The 24,151-nt window shown below is 40.4% G+C and overlaps 1 protein-coding gene across 1 annotated transcript in view; it reads left to right on the top strand.

The window, feature by feature from the left end:
- The window catches only part of LOC124594839 (probable ubiquitin carboxyl-terminal hydrolase FAF-X), a 300,957-nt gene that overhangs the window by 195,116 nt on the left and 81,690 nt on the right, over window positions 1-24,151 (top strand). The window contains exons 30-34 of the mRNA XM_047133291.1: window positions 11,626-11,767; window positions 12,901-13,054; window positions 17,029-17,167; window positions 19,291-19,408; window positions 19,478-19,610. Coding sequence (XP_046989247.1) covers window positions 11,626-11,767; window positions 12,901-13,054; window positions 17,029-17,167; window positions 19,291-19,408; window positions 19,478-19,610 — 686 coding nt within the window. The remainder of the gene's footprint in view (window positions 1-11,625; window positions 11,768-12,900; window positions 13,055-17,028; window positions 17,168-19,290; window positions 19,409-19,477; window positions 19,611-24,151) is intronic.

The following is a 24,151-nucleotide window of genomic DNA, read 5'->3' as shown; positions in this document are numbered from 1 at the left end:
GGCTGCTGCCCCTCTTCAGGAACCACATGTTTGTCTGGCCTCTCAACAGATACCCCTCCATTGTGGTTGCACCTACGGTACGGCCATCTGTATCGCTGAGGCACGCAAGCCTCCCCACCAACGGCAAGGTCCATGGTTCATGGGGGGAGGATATTAATCATACTTTCACCATTTTGTTTCTTAAGTGTGCTTGATATTCATCTAGCTCATGGAATCCCTCCAAACGGCCTTACCATCAAGTTACCCGTCTCCGGCTGCCACTCTTCCTTTCACAATGAACTCCATGTATTCAGATTCCGCCAATCCTTAGCCCTCACAAAGATTGTCCTACAAAACCATATCAATCAGACCCAAACCTCCTTGCTGTACCCGCTCTCCATCCGTATAATTCTCCTGCTGTGCAACCTGTAACACATCTCCTGGATCCCACAACACACATTGAAACTCTTGCCCTCCAGAAACTAGAGCGACATCCACAATGCCACCTCAAAAAACTCTCCAACCTGCTCACTTCTTATATCTGCCTTCGACTACTACTGTCCACCACCTCTACAAGATGATCCAAACCTCCCCCATGTCCCCTCAAAGCTGACAAACCCTGACTCACAGACCTACTACATTTACCCCACCCTCTGAATCTCTATCCCACTATCTCACAGACTCATGAACTGGAACAGACCCGAAGCACAGTCATGAGCCTTTCCTCCAAAAGCCTTAGCTCCTCAGAAGTAACAGTCCTTTCCATAGGCCTCGTCTTTTGCCTCCACTCCCAAATTCAGTCATGCAGGTCTTGTTAAAGACCTTCTCTTCTTCCCCTAGTCCCTACAGTGGAAACACTTTTTTGTTGTCAACCCTACCAATCAGATTCGGCCAGAGACCAATGTTGAACCCTGCCCGACTCAGTTCACTCCTCCATCTAACCACGATCCACCCCCACTTTCCTCAAATCACCCCCTGTTAACTTTCCAGAATTTCTTAACCTCGAACCTTGCCTCACCATAATTCCCCAAATCCCTCAACATGCAAACTAACCTTACATCTGCAGAGAGATCCACAATCCACCACCTAAAAACTTATCCCGACCTTTTAATTCCACCTAGTGACAAAGGCTCCAGCACTGTTGTTTTGAACTGCAAGGATTACCTGGCAGAAGGACTCCACCAGCTGTCAGATTCAACCATTTGCAAACCCTGCAACAGTAACCCCATTCCAGTAATCTAGCAGGATTTCCAGTCATTACTCCAGAAATACAGCAGGGTCTAAAGTCTCTCCTCAAACCCTTAAACCCATCCCAGAACCTCTCCCTGGAGTCCATCTCTCTCCTACCTTCTACATGCTTCCTAGAGTCCATCAGCCCAACCATACAGGATGCCCCATTGTGGTCAGTTACTGTGCCCCCACTGAGAGAATCTCTGCTCTCGTAGACCAACATCTTCACTCTATTCCCTGCAACCTACCCTCCTATATAAAAGATACCAACCATTTCCTCCACCGACTCTCCACTGTTACTCTTCCTTTACTACACTGTGCCCTGCTCATCACTTTTGATGCCATCTCCCTTGCCACTAACATCTCTAATGCCCATGGCCTTACTTCTATTGAACACTGCCTTTCCCAACGCCCGACAGATTCCAAACCAACCACCTCCTTCCAAGTCGCCATGACCAGCTATATCCTCACCCACAATTACTTCTCCTTTGAATGCATTAACTACAAACAAATCCAAGGTATGGCTATAGCACCCACATGGCACCATCCTATGCCAACCTATTCATGGGCCATCTAGAGGAATCCTCCCTAAATACCCAGAATCCCAAACCCCTCACCTGGTTCAGACTCTTCGACAACATCTTCATGATCAGAATCAAGGGTGAGAACACCAGAAACTCAACACCTTCTCCCTCTCCCCCATTCTCTTCACCTGGTCCTGTTCAACCCACCAAGCCATCTTCCTCGATGTTGACCTCCACCTCAAAAATGGCTATATCAGTACCTCTGTCCATATCAAACCTACCAACCACCAGCAATACCTCCACTTCGACAGCTACCACCCATTCCATACCAAGAAATCAGTTCCATACAGCCTAGCCACCCATGGCAGTCGCATCTTTAGTGATGAGCAGTCCTTCTTGAAATATATCAAGGGTCTCAGTGATGCCTTTACAGATTGTAATTACCCTCCCAACCTTGTACGAAAACAGATCTCCCATGACTTGTCTCTCTAGTCACTCAACACCTCCCGAATTCCCACCATCCAGCCACAGAGGAGCATTCCCCTCGTGACTCAGTCCCACCCAGCACTGGAGAAACTGAATTACATTCTCCGCCAGGGCTATGGTTACCTCTCTTCATGCCCTGAAACAAGAAATATCCTACCCTCTATCCTTCCCACCACTAGTGGTATTCCACTACCCACCAGACATACATAATATCTTCATCTGTCCCTACACAACACCTGCTCTACACCCTGTGCCTCATGGCTGATCTTCCTGTAATAGACCTAGATGCAAGGCCTGTCCCATACATCCTCTCATCACTACCTACTCCAGTAAAACCAGTCGTGTGATGTACAAGCTAAGCTACAACCACTGTGCCACAGTGTATGTGGACATGACAACCAATAAGCTGTCTGTCCACATGAATGATCACTGACAAACTGTGGCCAAGAAACAACAGGACCACCCTGTTGCTGAACACGCCGCCCAGCACAATGTCCTTCATTTTAATGACTGCTTCACAGCCGGTACCATTTGAATTCTTCGCACCGCCATCAGGTATTCTGAATTGCACATTTGGGAACTCTCCCAGCAATACATCCTACATTCCCATAACCCTCCTGGCCTCAAACGTAATTAGTCATTGTTCTTACCTGCGTATCCCTTTCCCTGTTCCCATCCCGTCACCACACAGCCCTCAAGCCCTCATTCCACCAACACACCTAGTCTTTTTACTTCTCTCCTTTTCTACTAACCCCCCCCCCCCCCCCCCCCCCCCAATCCTGCCATTCATATAACCTCCCAACTGCACCTAGGTGCCTTACTCTCCACCTCATCTCTGCACACTCCCACTCCCACTTTACAGCCCCCAGCCCTACCCTGCATCACCCCCACTCCCTTCTCCAGCTTCCTCCTTACCTCCATCCGGTTGCCTCTCCCGTAATGCATTGCTGCTCACAGTCTGGTTCCAGCTGCCAGAGACTGTGGTCTTGCGTGCGTGCGTGTGCGTGTGTGTGTGTGTGTGTGTGTGTGTGTGTGTGTGTGTGTGTGTGTGTGGGAGGGGGGGGACAAAGGCCTTGTTAGCCAGAAACTACTTTTCAGACATCTCTGCTACTTGGTGAGTAGCAACTACCCTTTTTGTCATATTGTTGGATATTCATCTAGTTTACACTTGTATTTCTTTTCCTCCCAACTTGTGCATTGAAGACCCTGAGAAGCATTTTAATATTTTTAGAGTTTTCATATTCTAAAAGATTCTGAAATTTATTTACACTCTGCAGATTTTTCCTGTTGTCTTCATTTATAGATACATTGCAATTTATAAGGGTATAGCATTTATTCCTGAACTTAACTTTTAACACAGATTTTTCTGATTTTGATGTAAAATCTGTTGTACCACCTAGGATTTTTTTTTGTTTACTTAAAATACTGTTGCAAACATTGGCATGTTTTCTGTGATTCTTACTGCTGGTTTGTAATGGTACCACTGACAACCTTGAAAGGGCAATCAATGCTAATGTTATATCTCTGCGAGGAATTTTTGAAAGTCGTGACCGTGAGATAACCTAATTGAAACAGAACAATCTAACTGGGATTCGGTTCCGAAACACTTCAACAGAGTATGAACAATGGTAAACATGTGGGTCAGGAACAGATGTTCTCCCAGCACAACAGCAAGTTTCATTACGTGTGCGCGCACGCGCGCGCACACACACACACACACACACACACACACACACACACACACACACACACAAAACTCTTTCTTTATCTCTGCTCATACTACGACACAGTAAACTAACCTTGCAGATAAATGTGCAACTGACAAACAAATAGCCACTGAGATAGTAACAGTAACATATGCCTGTCAACAACACATACCTTAAATGAAATAGGTGTTATAGTTCATAAAACCAGTTACCAACACACATGAAACTAGTAGCAGTACTGAACAGGGGAAAGCTTGAAATGATTCTGAATTTAAATCAATGGGTCTGCTAATGATAATCATCAAATAACTTCATTGCTTACTACTCTATGCCTGTGCATTAACCAAATTGCATTAGAATAGATAACATTTACTATTTACTATAGTTCTCTCCTAAACTCTGTTTGAAGCAACTAGCAGACAGCTTGTGTCTGTATATGTGTGGATGGATATATATATATGTGTGTGTGTGTGTGTGTGTGTGTGTGTGTGTGTGTGTGTGTGTGTGTGTGTGCGCGCGCGCGCTTGCGCGAGTGTGTACCTGTCCTTTTTTCCCCCTAAGGTAAGTCTTTCGGCTCCCGGGATTGGAATGACTCCTTACCCTATCCCTTAAAACCCACATCCTTTCGTCTTTCCCTCTCCTTCCCTCTTTCCTGATGAGGCAACAGTTTGTTGCGAAAGCTTGAATTTTGTGTGTTTGTTTGTGTGTCTTTCGACCTGCCAGCGCTTTCGTTTGGTAAATCACTTCATCTTTGTTATACTGTAGTTTAGTAGATAGCTTATTAGTTAATAGCCAAGGAAATCGGGCAAGTGTAGTGGGTAGGGGGAACAGGCAGAGTATCTTGTTAGCTTTGTTTTTCATTCCACATTTGCCGATTTTTTTTTTATGGAGACTTTTTCTTGACACCTGCTTCTATTTTATTTTTATTAACAGTATCAAGCTTCTGATTCAAATACCACAATATCCTTTCACAAGCCTGCCCTTGGCTTTGCTAAGCTAAAGTCTCCAGTCCTCCTTGACTTCTGGCAGTGTTCTGAAAAGCCTCCATGTAAAAGTTCTCATCTCTGAGTGCAACCAATTGTTCCACCAGTTTCTTCTTAAAACTCCAAACAGATTACTTTTAGCCTTTAGGACCTATATCCTTGTCCTATAAATTGCCTCTAGCAACCAAGACTCACTATAGCTCCAACATCTTTTTGAAATCCCCTTGCTTTCAGCTGCTAGGTTTGCGAGCACATTTGAAATCGATCACCTTAAAACCGTATGTGGTCTTGAACAGAATGCTGTACTCCACCTGAGGAAACTACACTGTGTGATCAAAAGTATCCGGACACCTGGCTGAAAATGACTTAAAAGTTTGTGGTGCCCTCCATCGGTAATGCTGGAATTCAATATGGTGTTGGCCCACCCTTAGCCTTGATGACAGCTTCCACTCTCACAGGCATACGTTCAATCAGGTGCTGGAAGGTTTCATGGGGAACAGCAGTCCATTCTTCTTGGAGTGTTGCACTGAGGAGAGGTATCGATGTCGGTCGGTGAGGCCTGGCATGAAGTCGGCGCTCCAAAACATTCCAAAGGTGTTCTATAGGATTCAGGTCAGGACTCTGTGCAGGCCAGTCCATTACAGTGGTGTTATTGTTATGTAACCACTCCGCCACATTCCGTGCCCTATGAACAGGTGCTCCATTGTGTTGAAAGATGCAATCGCCATCCCTGAATTGCTATTCAACAATGGCAAGCAAGAAGGCACTTAAAACAGCAATGTAGGCCTGTGCTGTGATAGTGCCACACAAAACAACAAGGGGTGCAAGCCGCCTCCATGAAAAACACAACCACACCACACCACTATCGCCTCCGAATTTTACTGTTGGCACTACACACGCTGGCAGATACGTTCACTGGGCATTTGCCATACCCACACCCTGCTGTTGGATCGCCACATTGTCTACAGTGATTAGTCACTCCAAACAATGTTTTTCCACTGTTCAATTGTCCAATGTTTACGCTCCTTATGCCAAGCGAGGCGTCGTTTGGCATTTACTGGCATGATGTGTGGCTTATGAGCAGCCATTCGACCATGAAATCCAAGTTTTCTCACCTCCCATCTAACTGTCATACCATTTGCAGTGGATTCTGATGCCGTTTGCAATTCCTGTGTGATTGTCTGGCTAGAAGTCAGCCTATTACACATTACGACCCTCTTCAACTGTCGGCAGACTCTATCAGTCAACAGATGAGGTTGGCCTGTACGCATTTGTGCTGTACGTGTCCATTCACGTTTCCAGTTTTTTACTACTATCACATTGGAAACAGTGGACCTAGGAGTGCAGAGATCTCATGTACAGATGTATGACACAAGTGACACCTAATCACCTGACTACATTCGAAGTCCGTGAGTTCTGTATAGTGTCACTTTCTGATCTCTCACGATGTTTAACAACTACTGAGGTCACTTATATGGAGTCTGTGGCAGTAGGTGGCAGAACAATGCAGATAATATGAAAAACATATATGTTTTTGGGGGTGTTTGGATACTTTTGATCATGTAGTGTATGTACTATGTTGAGTGCTGTGTGATTTTGAACAAAGGTTTTAGTGGTTAGGAATTGAGGGCTGGGATTTTAGCAACTAATGAGGTTGAGATGAATATCATTTATTGAAGAATTCATTTGCAACAGTAGCGTTGGAGGCGACAGTGGAGATTCTGCTGTGGCTGAGAGACCACCAACTTAGGAGCGACATCAGGTACCACCAATCTTCTCCCATCCCCATCCCCCCACCCCTTTCCTCTACCTGTCATTAGCTATGGAAACCTTCCTGTAACCCAGAACATTATAGGAACCAGCGCCCACTTAAAATGTTATCACTCTTCAAATGTGACATACAACCCAACAAGAGTAGACACTTCGTATCAAAGTTATTTTGAAAACATTTTTACTTTTAAAGTTCCATAAATGCAATAGTAACTAATTTTTATGGCCTTTTAAAAGTGAACTCTCTAAAATTGAAACATCTCATTTAACAGAGAATGTAAACTGGCTCCAAATTATACCATTACTTGAATGGCAAACTTAAATCATTTGATAATAAAAACTCAATTGAAATGAGCAATTTCAACATTTGACTTCATTTCGGAGGGCTTCTACCTTAAAATACTCAAAACAAGTAAATTCCAGTTGCATTAAATTTGTTCTCATAGATGAAAACTGTCACCTCCACAAATTACACCACATTTAACAGACCATAATAATTTGTACAAAGTTTTAACAGCTAATGAACCTCTAGTTACCAATCAGAATAATGGAGCACAGAACCCAATGCACTACCTCGATGGTACAGTGTTACGTGCTATGCTTTCTACATGCAATAACATCAGCCCAGCTTGTTATTTCGTGTAGCAGAACTTAAATAGCATAATGCGCCTTAAGATAGGTATATTTTCAAATAGGCTAGCTTAACAGCACTAGGTTTGCCTAGCTACAACTTATGCTAGATAAGCATCAGTAAACTAGACTAACGGAGCATGGCGCACCACACCTAATTTATAATTAGGTGGCAGCTTTATTGGACACACACAGATTTCGCACACTCGTACTTTAGATTACACACATACTGGTAACCAATATTAACCATGCCGAGTGAGTCTTATTACAAATTATCAAATCGTCAGTTCTTTGCTCACACTGAATGTCAACGGCTACCAATATACTTCCTCGTCTATTTCACAAGGATATGTTATTAAGATGTGGAGGCACTCCCACCAATAGAATAATCATCCCTTTTTTTTTTCTCGCACATGGTGCCATAAAAACAAGACTGAACGAGAATCGCCAATGTAATCTTCGTCTATCGATACATATGCATCACTCTGTAGTTGTATCCTATGACTGGAGTGAAAAACATCAACTGCAGCATACAGCAGTGAACATAGAGAGAAAGAGAATTAATGACCCGAGGCGTGCTGTTAACCTCAAGCCAAAAACACAGAATTACAGGGATACCTTGCAACAACGATGCAACAACTTATGTGGGGCCCACTTCTGTGCCGGCACATGGGATCAGACACAGACAACATTGACCTAATTTTGTGCCTGTTGATGATACACGTAACTCTCCACACAAAGTCTATATTTAGTTCGAAGTGTGTGTGGTCTAGCAGCATCCACGAGATTCCAGTCCTGGTTGCTCCACACACAGTAGCAACTTGTTTCACTATATTTTCTGCAACCAATAGTTGCCAAAAACAGCAAAGCCACGGAGCTCAGAGTAACAGCAACATTGAACAGTATCCAAACTGCACACCACTCACAATTTCATTGATCAGAATGAGTCTAGAGGAAACTACCACAAATTATGGTGGTGGTCCCAAATTAAAATGACAGCAGACCCAAGGCACAGCAGGATATCAATCAACTCTACATAAATCAACGGTCTCCATTCAACAACCTGGTATCTGTATTTTGTGTCAACGACCCTGTACACTGCTGTAATACTCTCATATCGGACGGTATAATTCAAACAAATCATGTGGAAAACACAGATTCCATGGACACCAACCATTAACACTGACATGTTATGCCTCAGCTGCACCATAATACTTCCATTATGAACAGGAAGGTCTTATTTGTACCAAGTCATTGGTCCGACAGAGGACACTCCCTTGACAGCCTAGAAACTAATTGTCGAACAGTGCTCCCCAAGTGTGGCAGCCACCATGCAGATGTAAGACTTCAAATCATCAGGATGCTGGACATCCAGCACAATTTGATATATTTTTCATAGGTCATAATTACACACACACACACACACACACACACACACACACACACACACAGTGTCCGCACATATGCACACACGTCTAGTGGAGGTTGGGGGGAAGCAGATCTGGTTGGCGAACTTGGGCATAACAGCCCATTTGGATATTTTTGAATTTAACAATTCCCTGGATTGAATTTTCCTTTTTATAAAAATTAGTCTTTGTACCAGGTGGTGCTTGTTGTTGTTGTTGTTGTTGTGGTCTTCAGTCCTGAGACTGGTTTGATGCAGCTCTCCATGCTACTCTATCCTGTGCAGGCTGCTTCATCTCCCAGTACTTACTGCATTACTGCAACCTACATCCTTCTGAATCTGCTTAGTGTATTCATCTCTTGGTCTCACTCTATGATTTTTACCCTCCACGCTGCCCTCCAATGCTAAACTTGTGATCCCTTGATGCCTCAGAACATGTCCTACCAGCCGGTCCCATCTTCTTGTCAACTTGTGCCACAAACTTCTCTTCTCCCCAATTCTATTCAATACCTCCTCATTAGTTACGTGATTTACCCATCTAATCTTCAGCATTCTTCTGTAGCATCACATTTCGAAAGCTTCTGTTCTCTTCTTGTCCAAACTATTTATCGTCCATGTTTCACTTCCATACATGGCTACACTCCATACAAATACTTTCAGAAACGACTTCCTGACACTTAAATCTATACTCGATGTTAACAAATTTCTCTTCTTCAGAAACGCTCTCCTTGCCACTGCCAGTCTACATTTTATATCCTCTCTACTTCGACCGTCATCAGTTATTTTACTCCCTAAATAGCAAAACTCCTTTACTACTTTAAGTGTCTCATTTCCTAATCTAATCCCCTCAGCATCACCCGATTTGATTTGACTACATTCCATTATCCTTGTTTTGCTTTTGTTGATGTTCATCTTATATCCTCCTTTCAAGACACTGTCCATTCCGTTCAACTGCTCTTCAAAGTCCTTTGCTGTCTCTGACAGAATTACAATGTCATCGGCGAACCTCAAAGTTTTCACTTCTTCTCCATGGATTTTAATACCTACTCCGAATTTTTCTTTTGTTTCCTGTACTGCTTGCTCAATATACAGATTGAATAACATTGGAGAGAGGCTACATCCCTGTCTCACTCCCTTCCCAACCACTGCTTCCCTTTCATACCCCTCAACTCTTATAACAGCCATCTGGTTTCTGTACAAATTGTAAATAGCCTTTCGCTCCCTGTATTTTACCCCTGCCACCTTCAGAATTTGAAAGAGATTATTCCAGTCAACATTGTCAAAAGCTTTCTCTAAGTCTACAAATGCATGAAACGTAGGTTTGCCTTTCCTGAATCTTTCTTCCAAGATAAGTCGTAAGGTCAGTATCGCCTCACGTGTTCCAATATTTCTACGGAATCCAAACTGATCTTCCCCAAGGTCAGCTTCTACCAGTTTTTCCATTCGTCTGTAAAGAATTCATGTTAGTTGGTACTATTCAGCAGCAAATAAAACAAGAAGCAGAACAATATCTTACCACTGAGTTGGAAATTTCTGCTTCCCTCTAGTTCTCAACTGTCCTAAATATTTAAATTTCTTTTCCCGTTAATCCATTGTTATTTCCTATATTCTGTCATCTCTGAACTGTAGTTCACATATGGCTTACTAGTGTGCTATATTTGAACTGCTCCTCTCCATGACACCCCCCCCCCCCCCCCCCCCCCCGTCTTATAGGAATGATTATGGTGTTTATCCCTTTTGTCATTAGGAATAGCACCTGGAACATAACAGAATCACCCCAAATAATTTTTATTGAGTCTGATTATTGAAGAAAATGTTACAGATTTTAAAACAATATTTGTTACATGGATAAGTTAGTGTTGACATAACATACCTATCTTTACTGTGTTATGTACTGATCTCAGCCTCATTTCAGAAATCTGCAGCACAGATCGTAAAAATTTCTGACAAACTATTTTTATGACCCCATTACATTTTATGGTATACGTCCAATAATGGCTCTTTCTTTGTGCTTCAGGACTGAGAGATGTAGTTCGTTTTTCTTTTTTTGGTATGTATCCCACCAGGATCGCATCTTGAAGTACATTGTCACTACTATCTCAAAATGCAACAACAGTTGCTCCTGTTGATAAATTTGTAAACTCTGACAGCACCTAGGATAGATTGCAACAAATATAGACTACAATATAAAAATAAGCAGTACTGTATAATACTAAATTTTGTCCACTTGAAGGAATAAAACGCAGTCCTCTTCATGCAACATGATTCAACTGGCTTGAATTTCTTGGATTTCTCTCTCTCTCTCTCTCTCTCTCTCTCTCTCTCTCTCTCTCTCTGTCTCTCTCTCTCTCTCTCTCTTTTTTCTTCTTCTTCTTCTTTTTTCCTCCGTGCATACAGACTCGTACATTTTGCCAGAATTTCGAAGCTTCTTAGCAACATTTCATTTCCATCTTTCCGAATTGCGTTGTCGTTTTAACTCTGCGCTGTTGATGTCACTGTCATCAACGATAATTTCTTCTTCCGAAGTAACATATTCGTCACTAACGTCCATCTTCACCATGTGGGTGTGCTGCATGTATGAACAATAAACTGAAGTCATGTGTGCAACAAAAGCATTGACGCTATCTTCTTTCCAAAGAGCTCCTGCCATCTAGCGACGTCATATGGAACTAATTTCTTTAAAGATGATAGCCAAATGTTTGAAGAATGCAATGCACATGTTTATGCAATAACAACGTTACCCATTTAATGCTCTTGTTGCACCCAGGTACTCATTTGTTATTCAAAGAATTTATTTCAACTTTGAATTGTGCTGCAGCTAAACTGCTGATGTTTTAGTGTGATATGTAGGCATTTTCTTTATTCTTTCCCTGTGTTGGACAAAACTGACATACTCACTTTCTTTCTTTCAGGTATTCTAAAGAGGAGCCATTTAGTGTTATAAGTGTGGACATCAGAAATCACAGTAATCTCCTTGACTCATTGGAGCAGTATGTGAAAGGTGAACTTCTTGAGGGAGCTGATGCATACCACTGTGAAAAGTGTAACAAAAAAGTGAGTTTCAATCTAATACTTTCATCTTTCAATCTAATACTTTCATCTTTCAATCTAATACTTTCATCTTTCAATCTAATACTTTCATCTTTCAATCTAATACTTTCATCTTTCAATCTAATACTTTCATCTTTCAATCTAAGTCTAGTTTCTGAGAAGTAAATATTAACAAAATATCTGTACATACACATATAACATCTGAAACCTCTATTATGAATGCTGGCATATCACTTTAGTGTGGCCAAATTTTATTACCAAAATGCAAATGCTGCTTTCTGCATAATTGTTTCTTCATTGAAACATCACTTGCTGCTTTTTTTGTTATAGCTTCAGCTACACTTCATTTACTATTAAATAACTTAACTGGTAACCTGCTGCAGTTACAAATTGAAATTTATGGTACATTTTAAAGTAACTGAATAAAGCCTGTGTCTAACTGATTACAAATTGTCATCCTAAAAAAAGATGAGATATTCTCGGTTGAACAACATAATAAACTTCAGATTTTCTTGTAAATATTGATGTGGGCACAATATAATATGACATTAAGGGTACGTACATTTCCACCATATTCAGAATTGTGCCATTTCATCTTTACATGTTATAGAAGACTGCATTCTTACTGAAATTCACAGTTTCAGTGACAAGAATTGATGTTCCTTATAGCCACAGACATGGCTCAGTAAAACTTCATTCCATTCTTGAATTTGTTTAAAAAAGTAAATATGTATGCATGGGAAGTAGTTCCTATTGAAAATTAAAATAAATCTCATTAATTAATCTTCTCATGTGAGTATCTTGTGGATGTAAAGAATTGCTGCCATATTTGAATTTTTTATTATGATTACAATTACATTTTGAGAGCATTACTGAGAGAAAATTTGAAAATCTGAAAATGATACTGTATTTTACGCAAGATTATTCATACTGAGCAAGGCTCTCTCTTTCTATAATGCAAGCTTTCAAAGAAAATCCTTAAACATTTGGCGCAGCACAATATATAAATATTTGCAATTTTCTGTTATATTTTTCTTTACATATGATATCACCAAAGAAAACATAAGGATGGAGTAATGTAAGACTTCGTATACTTCAATGTATACATCTTTAAAAGTTGTAATTTTTCTTTGCAGGTTGTTACAGTTAAGCGGTTATGTGTGAAGAAGTTACCACCAATTTTAGCCATTCAGCTTAAGAGATTTGAATATGATTTTGAACGTGTTTGTGCAATTAAGTTCAATGACTACTTTGAATTCCCAAGAGATTTAGACATGGAACCATACACAGGTAAGCAATTCAAATGTACATGTGAGTTAACACTTCTGTGGCATGGTAATCTCAAAATGTGACTTAATTATTTCCATGTTCAGTTGTCACATATAAATACAGCTACATTCTGTCGTCATAATAGATGGTTGTCTGTATGGTTATTCCACTTCTAAGTAGTGATTGGGAACACTGCATTTTTAACTTGCGTTTACCCTGTCACAAAGTATAAGGCATCTGGCCCATAAAAAGCAGAATAATTCACAAGAAATTTGTAGGATTTGAAAATTGACTTTATTTATACATTTACAAAATTTATAATTTTGGAATAATTTTTGATTTGTGAATAACGCAGTTGATTTGAGAAAAATTATAATGTGGTTTCACTTATCCACATTTGGTACTGTTGTTGTTGTGGTCTTCAGTCCTGAGACTGGTTTGATGCAGCTCTCCATGCTACTCTATCCTGTGCAAGCTTCTTCATCTCCCAGTACCTACTGCAGCCTACATCCTTCTGAATCTGCTTAGTGTATTCATCTCTTGGTCTCCCTCTACGATTTTTACCCTCCACGCTGCCCTCCAATACTAAACTGGTTATCCCTTGATGCCTCAGAACATGTTCTACCAACTGATCCCTTCTTCTAGTCAAGTTGTGCCGCAAACGTCTCTTCTCCCCAATCCTATTCAATACTTCCTCATTTGTTATGTGATCTACCCATCTAATATTCAGCATTCTTCTGTAGCGCCACATTTTGAAAGCTTCTACTCTCTTCTTGTCCAAACTATTTATCATCCATGTTTCACTTCCATACATGGCTACACTCCATACAAATACTTTCAGAAACGACTTCCTGACACTTACATCTATACTCGATGTTAACAAATTTCTCTTCTTCAGAAACCCTTTCCTTACCATTGCCAGTCTACTTTTTTTTCCTCTCTACTTCGACCATCATCAGTTATTTTGCTCCCCAAATAGCAAAACTCCTTTACCACTTTAAGTGTGTCATTTCCTAATCTAATTCCCTCAGCATCACCCGACTTAATTCGTCTACATTCCATTATTCTCGTTTTGCTTTTGTTGATGTTCATCTTATAACCTCCTTTCAAGACACTATCCATTCCGTTCAACTGCTCTTCCAAGTCCTTTGCTGTCTCTGACAGAATTACAATGTCATCGGCGAACCTCAAAGTTTTTACTTCTTCTCCATGGATTTTAATACCTACTCCGAATTTTTCTTTTGTTTCCTTCACTGCTTACTCAATATAGAGATTGAATAACATCGGGGAGGGGCTACAACCCTGTCTCACACCTTTCCCAACCACTGCTTCCCTTTCATGCCCCTCGACTCTTATAACTGCCATCTGGTTTCTGTACAAATTGTAAATAGCTTTTCGCTCCCTGTATTTTACCCCTGCCACCTTCAGAATTTGAAAGATAGTATTGCAGTCAACATCGTCAAAAGCTTTCTCTAAGTCTACAAATGCTAGGAACGTAGGTTTGCCTTTCCTTAATGTGGCTTCTAAGATAAGTCGTAAGGTCAGTATTGCCTCACGTGTTCCAATATTTCTACGGAATCCAAACTGATCTTCCCCGAGGTCAGCTTCTACCAGTTTTTCCATTCGGGTCAGCTTCTACCAGTTTTTCCATTTGTCTGTAAAGAATTCGTGTTAGTTGGTACTATTCAGCAGCAAATAAAACAAGAAGTAGAACAATATCTTACCACTGAGTTGGAAATTTCTGCTTCAGTCTAGTTCTCAACTGTGCTAAATATTTAAATTTCTTTTCCCATTAATCCATTGTTATTTCCCATATTCTGTCATCTCTGAACTGTAGTTCACATATGGCTTACTAGTGTGCTATATTTGAACTGATCCTCTCCATGACACATCTCTCTGCATATCTCATACTTACTGTCATTTGGAACATTGACAACACAATTGGAAAAAATAGTTACTTTCTGTAGTATATGGTTACACTTGATCTCTGCCCTTGTCCTGCCAATGGACAGGTCCCTCTCAATTTGGGGTTTGTGACCTGCCTCTCCTTTCTAACCTCCTCTGACCTACCCTTTATTGATCACTAAGGGAGAAAAAACTCAGGCTTGCCGATGACATTGTAATTCTGTCAGAGGCAGCAAAGGACCTGGAAGAGCAATTGAACGGAATGAACAGCATCTTGAAAGGAGGATATATCATGAACATCAACAAAAGCAAAACAAGGATAATGAAATATAGTCAAATTAAGTCGGGTGATGTTGAGCGAATTAGATTAGGAAATGAGACACTTAAAGTAGTAAAGGAGTTTTACTATTTGGGGAGCAAAATAACTCACGATGGTCGAAGTAGAGAGGATATAAAATGTAGACTGGCAATGGCAAGGAAAACGTTTCTGAAGAAGAGAAATTTGTTAACATCGAGTATAGATTTAAGTGTCAGTAAGTCGTTTCTGAAAGTATTTGTATGAAGTTTGTTTGTTGGGTTGTTTTGGGGGAGGTCTCATCGGATTAGGGAAGGAAGGGGAAGGAAGTTGGCCATGCCCTTTCAAAGGAACCATCCTGGCATTTGCCTGGAGCGATTTAGGGAAATCACCGAAAACCTAAATCAGGATGGCCAGACGCGGGATTGAACCGCTGTCCTCCCGAATGCGAGTCCAGTGTGCTAACCACTGCGCCACCCCGCTCGATGTATGAATTGTGGCCATGTATGGAAGTGAAACATGGACGATAACTAGTTTGGACAAGAAGAGAATAGAAGCTTTCGAAATGTGGTGCTACAGAAGAATGCTGAAGATTAGATGGGTAAATCACATAACTAATGAGGGGTTATTGAATAGAATTGGAGAGAAGAGAAATTTGTGGCACAACTTGACTAGAAGAAGGGATCGGTTGGTAGGACATGTTCTGAGGCATCAAGGGATCACCAATTTAGTATTGGAGGGCAGTGTGGAGGGCAAAAATCATAGAGGGAGACCAAGAGGCGAATACGCTAAGCAGATTCAGAAGGATGTAGGTTGCAGTTGGTACTGGAAGACGAAGAAGCTTGCACAGGATAGAGTATCGTGGAGAGCTGCATGGAACCAGTCTCTGGACTGAAGACGACGACGACGACGACGACAACAACAACAACAACAACAACAACAAGAGAGATAACAGCAGCACCAAAAGCTAGACTTGTTGTTTCTTCTTTTGTTTGTGTGTATCAGCAGTACTTTAATTTTGCCTATTGAAGTACGTACTGAACAGACATCGCTCCCTGTGATTTTATAATTTTCACACTGAAAAATTTTTATATTTTAAAAGTTATTTTTTGAGGTCTGCACTTTGAAGAGTTTTCTTCAATCCAGCTTATATTATTTAGCCATAATGATTAAAGTATCAAAAATCTTTGTGTTCCCTATCTATTTTTGCACCTACATGATGACTACTGATGGAATCCTTAGTTACTCTTGATGCACTGTTTATCATTTTTGACATGCCAAAGCTGTGAATGATGATTATGATAGAGAGTGTGCTGCTGATTCCATCTATGACATTTGTGTTTGTAAATAAGGTGGTTACTGTTACTTGTGAACTGTGTATTTTTGTGTTTATAATTGTCCCCAGATAATTTTCATAGTTTGAAGGGCTGAAACTTTGTCCAGAATTTATTTCCAAATGTGTACATTACCAACAGGTGATTGGCATGCAGAATAATAGATTTTCCAGTTTTTAATTTTTATACCATTCTCTGTTCAGTGCCTGATTTTTCAAAGTGTTTGTAATCAGTCACTGTTTTAAGGTCGTGTCATACTCTGTTAAATTATTATTTTTTAAATATTATTATTACTATTAGTATTACTGCTCACATGCATATCTCACACTCTTAAAGGAAGCCCTGCAAAAACAGCTTTGCTTTTTCTTATGAGGGTAATACAGTATATTGAATTTTTATAAAGTATTTAAAAATTAAATGTTTTGAAGTCATTATATTTATTTAAATATTCTTAGTTTCAGGCCTTGCAAAATTGGAAGGTGAGATGATTGACTATGAAGAAATTTCAAAGGACTTGTGTACAAAATATCAGTTATCAGGAATTGTTGTTCACAGTGGTCAAGCCAGTGGCGGACATTACTACTCCTACATCTTGCACAAGTAGGTTTAATTTGCAATTTCTCTGTTAGGGGTTGATTAATTTTATGAAAAGCTTAAATCCTAATACAGGTTTAATGACTTTGTGTTGCTAGTGCTGAAAAAATAACTTAAATGTTTATAAGTGGTGATGTTTACACAAATGCAGGATGTTTAGGGTAGACATGAAAATCATAGTAATACTGGCAATCCAGAAAGAAAATCTAAAATACTTGGTAGCAGTAATCAGTTCCATTAGAATAGAAAGCTGTTGCTTTGTGAGAAAAGCACAATACCACATATATACTGAAGAGCCAAAGAAACTGGTACATCTGCCTAATATCGTGTAGGACCCCCACGAGCATGCAGAAGTGCTGCAACATGATGTGGCATAGACCTGAATAATGTCTGAAGTAGTGCTGGAGGGAACTGACTCCGTGATTCCTGCAGGGGTGCCCATAAATACATTAAGAGTGCGAGGAGGTGGAGATCTCTTCCCAACAGCACGTTGCAAGGCATCCCAGATATACTCAATAATGTTCATGTCTGGGGAGTTTGAAGGCCAGCGGAAGTGTATAAACTTAGAAGAGTGTTCCTGGAGCTACCATGTAGTAATTCTGGATGATCGGGGTGTCGTATTGTCCTGCTGGAATTGCGCAAGTCCTTCGGAATGCACAATTGACATGAATGGATGGGCGTGATCAGACAGGATGCTTATGTGTGTCACCAGTCAGAGGCAGGAGTCCCATATCACTCCAACTGTACATGTCCCACACCATTACAGAGCCCCCACCAGCTTGAACAGTCCCCTGCTGACATGCAGGGTCCATGGATTCATGAGGTTTTCAACACCCACATCCATCCACCTGATACAATTTGAAACGAGACTTGTCTGCCCAGGCAATGTGCTTCCAGTCACCAACAATCCAGTGTCGGAGAAGACGGGCCCAGGCAAGCCATAAATCTTTGTGTCATGGGGTCATCAAGAGCACATGCGTGGGCCTTCGGCTCCAAAAGCCAATATCAATGGTGTTTCATTGAATGGTTTGCACACTGACACTTGTTGATGGCCCAGCATTGAAATCTTCAGCTATTTGTGAAAGGGTTGCACTTCTATCATGTTGAACGATTCTCTTCAGTCGTCATTGGTCCCTTTGTTGCAGGATCTTTTTCCGGCTGCAGCCATGTCGGATATTTGGTGTTTTACTGGATTACTGATATTCATGGTACTCTCGTGAAATGGTCATATGGGAAAATCCCCACTTCATCACTACCTCAGAGATACTGTGTCCCATTGCTTGTGTGCCAACTATAACACCGCGTTCAAACTCGCTTAAATCTTGGATAACGTGCTATTTTAGCAGCAGTAACTGATCTAACAATTGGTGTTTCCGACCGCAGTGCTGTATTCTGCCTGTTCACATCTCTGTGTATTTGAATATGCATGCCTATACCAGTTTCTTTGGCGCTGTATGTAGAGATTATTATAATAGCCACTCTTTGTAAAGCAGGTGTGGCCAAATTTCTTTGATCCATGCCCCTGACTCATTCTTATTTAAGGTCATGGGCCACCTTGTCACATGACATGATGTGACATCAGCACTCCTAGCCCATGAAATCAAAACTATATCATCCGTGCCATTAATGTTTGTAGGGTAAAGCACCAACAAATGTCACCCCTTCTTGACACACTACAACCAAGAAATTATGCCTTAAAATGCATTATTTTGAGAGTACATCCATTTTATGTTCACTGAATCTTCAAACGCTTACATTATTTACGGATCAGGAACAACATTCCCCCCCCCCCCCCCTCCCCGTAAGACATTTTACAGTAGCTCAGTTGCAAAATTCTGCAGTCCCCTCTCCCTCCATCCACCCTGCCTCCTCCTCTCCCTCTCCCCTAATTGACACCTGGATCTGGTTCATGGGCTGCCAGTTGCCCAGCCTAGGTATAAAGCCAATATTTGATAACAATCCTGTCTTAAAGCACTTTACACTGTGAACATTGTCATTTAATGTGTAGTTGTAAATTCAGGATGATTGCTTCCTCCTCCCCTTTGTTTCCTGCTGATCTTGAGGAACTTTGCAAATGTATGCACATACTACAGTATTTTAATGATCATCGTGTATCAAATAAATTTCAGGCAAAATGATGGTACTTCGAAGTGGTACAAATTTGATGATGGTGAAGTGAGCGAGTGTAAAATGGATGATGATGAAGAAATGAAGACACAGTGCTTTGGTGGTGATTATATGGGAGAGGTAATTATTTTTTTGTTAGTAATAATGTTTTACTGAGACACAGTTTCTTACTGAGACAATCTGTTTTAGGTGTTTGACCACATGTTGAAGAGAATGAGCTACAGGAGACAGAAGCGCTGGTGGAATGCCTATATGTTGTTCTACACACGTCTGGACGTGGAAGAGAACCTTCTTGTGAAGAGCTTCAATGAACTATCATTATGTAAGATTCAAATATTCAGTTATTGGTGTTTGCACACCAGGACTTGAAAGAAATTTGATAACTTTTAATTCTTCACCCAAGTGAAATAGAAGTAGTTGTGTCAAACACAAAATAAGTTGGGAAGTTAGTACAGACTCACTATTAAACAAACTTAAGTACTGTTTTGAACAAAGGCAACAACTAACTTGCATCAGCTTGACCAATGGCACCAGCAAATACACTTGCCAAAAAACACACATTCTGTTTGTGAACAGTTACCTGCCAGGTAGTTGTGAAAGAGTAAATTACAGAATGTGATAATTGGGAGAGGAATATGTGCTGGGACTAGGAGGAGATGGGAGCAACAAGTCTTCACTGCTCCTCATTCCTCACAATACTTTTTATTCTTCCTCAACAACCATCTACCTAGGCATCCACTTGCTAATATTTGTGCCGTGTGTGCTGGGGTGGGGGGTGTTATCTTTCTCCCTTGTTTGTTATTTCATTTATAATGGTAAGTACAGTTTTGCTGTACATTGGAAGTTTCATTTAAATTGAAAAGCAGATCTTGTGTGTTCTTTGTCATTGCTTATAATTCTGTTCCACATTTCACAAACAAGTGAGTAAAATTTTTTTGTGTGTGAAATTTGTATAATTGTCAGAACTAGATCTAAAGAGTAAGTCATTCAATGAACTTGCGTTAGCTCAACAGTCAAATGTCAGACTGCAAATTCAACATCCAGGGCCAATTTCTCAGGGGATTCTACATTTTTTATCTATCACTTACCACTTCCTTCATCCCTGACAATGAAGTGTAACATGTAATGTGCTGAGTTGCAACTGGTTCAGAGTCCACATTAAACTCTAGGTCCTCCCTGTAATGGTCAAAGGAATGCAAGAGCATACCACCACTTCCAATATGATTGTGCCTAGTAAAGCACTCTGGTGTTCAAACCATCCTTCATATTGATGACAACTTTACCTATGACTGCATTATTATTTGAATGTTGCAGTTCTGTGCCACAGATTGCTACATTCCTGTGTGTCAGCTATGACTTGCTTTGCCTTCCTTGTTGCATTTATCACACTATTGTTTTTAAATTAAATGGACAGCTGTGTTGTTGAAAACTCTGTATAATAGTGTTCATTATGTGACATGTTGCTCCACTGTGAGAGTAATTTGGATTATGTTGTTTGAAGCAGCTTCTCGTAACTCAGCAAATTAAACTCAATTTTTCGAAGTGCTCTGATCTGGAATTATTTGGATTTTCTTGAAACAACTGCAGATGGTAACTTCTGTAAAGTGTACTAATGAATAGAGACTGAAAAAGTAGTGTCTATTTTTGACAAATTTAGCATCTACATTGGGCAAAATTAACATCTATTTTCAGCAAAATTCACATCTAAATTATTGTTGTTCTTATATTATATAATGATTCAATGTATAAATTTAAAAAAGTTGCAATGTAATTTGCATGATGTTGAAATGGACCATAAAGTGTATTTCTACTTGTGTAGATCAATGTGTTCAGCCCTTCCAGATGCTCAGTCCAATTTTCAGTTCCATACGGCCATGACATGTGTTTTGATAGTGTGTTGTGTGTTACAAAAATGGAACAGCGGAATTCAGAGCAGTATTATGCAATCAGGTTTTGTGTTAAACATGGGAAGTCCGTGAGTGTGACCTTTGAAAAGTTGTAATACATCTGTGGGTAACATTCATTATCAAGAGCACAAGTTTTTCACTGCCACAATTCATTTTTGGATGTCTGGGAACATGTTGAAGATAACAGTGAAGATGATGGGTAATCTGTTAAACACTTTCACTGAACATCAAATTTTGATTGAAGATTTACGCAGGCAAAAGGTTTGTGACAGAATGCTGCCAAGAAACCTCACAACTGAGCAAAGGGAAAATTGAAGAAAAATGTGTTCATCCTTTTGAAGGGATTGCCAATGACCACAAATGGTTCAATTGTACAATCACAAGTGATGAATCCTGAATTTTTTAATACGATCCTGAGACAAGGCGGCAAAGTGAGGCATGACATACTAAGACGTCTCCTTGACTAAAAAAAGCTCAAATGAGAAAATGAAAGATCAAAACAATGCTGATTTGGTTTTTTGACAGTAGGAGTATCATGCATAAATAATTTGTTCTCCAGGACAAACTGTCAACCAAGTGTTTTACAAAATGTCCTTGAATGCCTCAGAAGATGGTGAATCGAGTGAGACCAGATGTTCCAAACAAGTAGATACTGCATCAGGACGGTGCCCATGTCACACAGCCACTTCCATCACGGAATTTTTGAACTCAAAAGGCATTCCTGTTGTCCTGCAGCACCCCTATTCACCTGATCTGAGTCATGTCACTTTTTTCTTTTCCTGCAATTGAAAAATATCTGAAAAGGATGTCATTTTGGGACTTTGGAAAACTGTGACTAACTTGTTAAAGATCTTGCCAGTTGAGGCCCATCAGCACTGCTAGCAAGTCTGGGAACAATGACTCCGCAGGTGTGTAGCTACCAAAGGAAACTACTTTGAAGGGAAAAATATTGTTGTTTGGAAAAAAAATTGTAGATAAAAAAAATGTCTCATTACTGTTTTCACACACCTTGTAGGAAATCACTCACCTGCAGCTCAAGAGATGGGAGAGCCATGGACATACTTAAAAAGCCAATAAATATTATTACCAACTTTCATGGTCCTGGGCATGATGTTAAACTGTGTCAGAAACCGAGTGACCACCGGTATAAGTGCTCCCCTTCTATCAAGTGCCAATGGCTTCCTTGGAGGGTAGGGCACTCTGTTGTCCTTGGGATGAGAAATCGTCTCTGAAGGCGAAAGAACCAGTTTGGTCAACAGCACCAGAATGTGGTAGGCAATGAGAAACCACCACATTAAAGAACCTATGGATTTCTCTAGTTGCACATCATGGCTGTGTTCAAAACCAAATTTTCCGGAGTTTCAAGTCCCCCAATTGGATCTCCGGGAGTAACAGTTTCGAGCAACGCTGTCACAAAGAAGAGATTATCATTGAAAGATAGCGTAAAGATAAGCACATGGAATGTGAAGACGATGGCTCAGGCTGGAAAAATCAACACTGCAATCCAAGAAATGGAAAGAATGAGCATTAAGATCATGGGCATTAGTGAAATGCAATGTCCAGGTTCAGGTTCTTGTAACATCAATGAACACAGAATTTACTACTCGGGAACGTCTAATGGACAGTATACATCTGGAGTATGATTTATAGTATCTAAAGCAATTGCAGAATGTGTCACTAATTGTGTACCTGTTTCAGAGAGAGTGATGCCACTCCAAACATGTGCTCTACCCGCACAGCTGAACATTATTCAGGTCTATGCTCCAACAACAGACCGTAGTGGTGAAGAAGTTGCAGAACTTTATTCCCAAATCCCAGGTGTTTTGCAACAACTACCAAAGAAAGATCTTACAATTATTATGGGAGATTTTAATGCCAAAATAGGAAGGGGATTCGAAGGCGACATATGGGTCACTATGGACTTGGTGAAAGGAATGAGAGAGGCGAACTACTCAGTGCATTTGCAGGAGAGTGGAGATTTGTAATAACTAACACATTCTTCACACTGCCACCCTGAAGTCTCTACACCTGGAAATCCCCCAAGAGATTCAGATGAAAATATTACCTGGAATCAGGTTGACTATGTCTTGATAAATCAAAGATATAGAAACAGCTGTCTCTCTATGAAAACCTATCCAGGCGCCGACATAAACTCGGACAACGTTCCCCTGGTTGTTGTCTTTAAAATCAGAATGAAGAGAGTTCACAAGAAAAAAGTCAAAGTGTATGATATCCACAAACTGAAAGAATCTTCCATAAGAGAAAAATGCAGGAGTCTATCTTCATAATGAACTAAAGTCTTTGTCAGGTAACTTGTGCACTGAAGAGAAAAGTAAAAAGATAAACTCTATAGTGGAATCAGTTAAAGAACATCATCTGAAATCCAATGTCACCAAAAAAAAAGTCATGGATGACTGAAGAGATGCTTAAAATGATGGACAGGAGAAGGAAAGTGAAAAGTAATCCTGATGAATACAAGAATATCAAGGAGATCAGGACTGATACGAGAAGCTAAGGAAAGAGAAATAAAGGACCAGTGCAATGAAATAGAGAAATTACAATTTAAGCATGATAGTTTCAATATTCATAAATAAGTCAGGGAAGTGACAGGAAATTACAGAAAAGGGACAGGAAACAGGTTGGTGAATAATGAAGGAAAAATAATAGTTGGACACGATGAGCTTAAAGAACCATGGAAAACATACGTAGAACAACTCTTTTATGACAACTAGCCAGAACTTCCTCAAATAGATTGCAAAACAGGACCTAGAATTCTGCTGAAGAAGTACAAGCTGCAATAAATGGAATGAAAGATGGTAAATCACCTGGTCCTGACAATGTGAATGCCGAAATTCTCAAGCTGCTCTGTGAGGATAATTTAAAATGGTTGACTGCAATATTCAATGACATCTACAACTCTGGTAATATTCCACGGGAATGGCTTAAATCTGAATTT

The sequence above is a fragment of the Schistocerca americana genome, chromosome 2 (assembly GCF_021461395.2).
Source record: "Schistocerca americana isolate TAMUIC-IGC-003095 chromosome 2, iqSchAmer2.1, whole genome shotgun sequence".
Taxonomy (NCBI): Eukaryota; Metazoa; Arthropoda; class Insecta; order Orthoptera; family Acrididae; genus Schistocerca; species Schistocerca americana.
The sequence above is the reverse complement of the archived record's forward strand: the minus strand, read 5'-3'. Positions and strand labels throughout refer to the sequence as shown.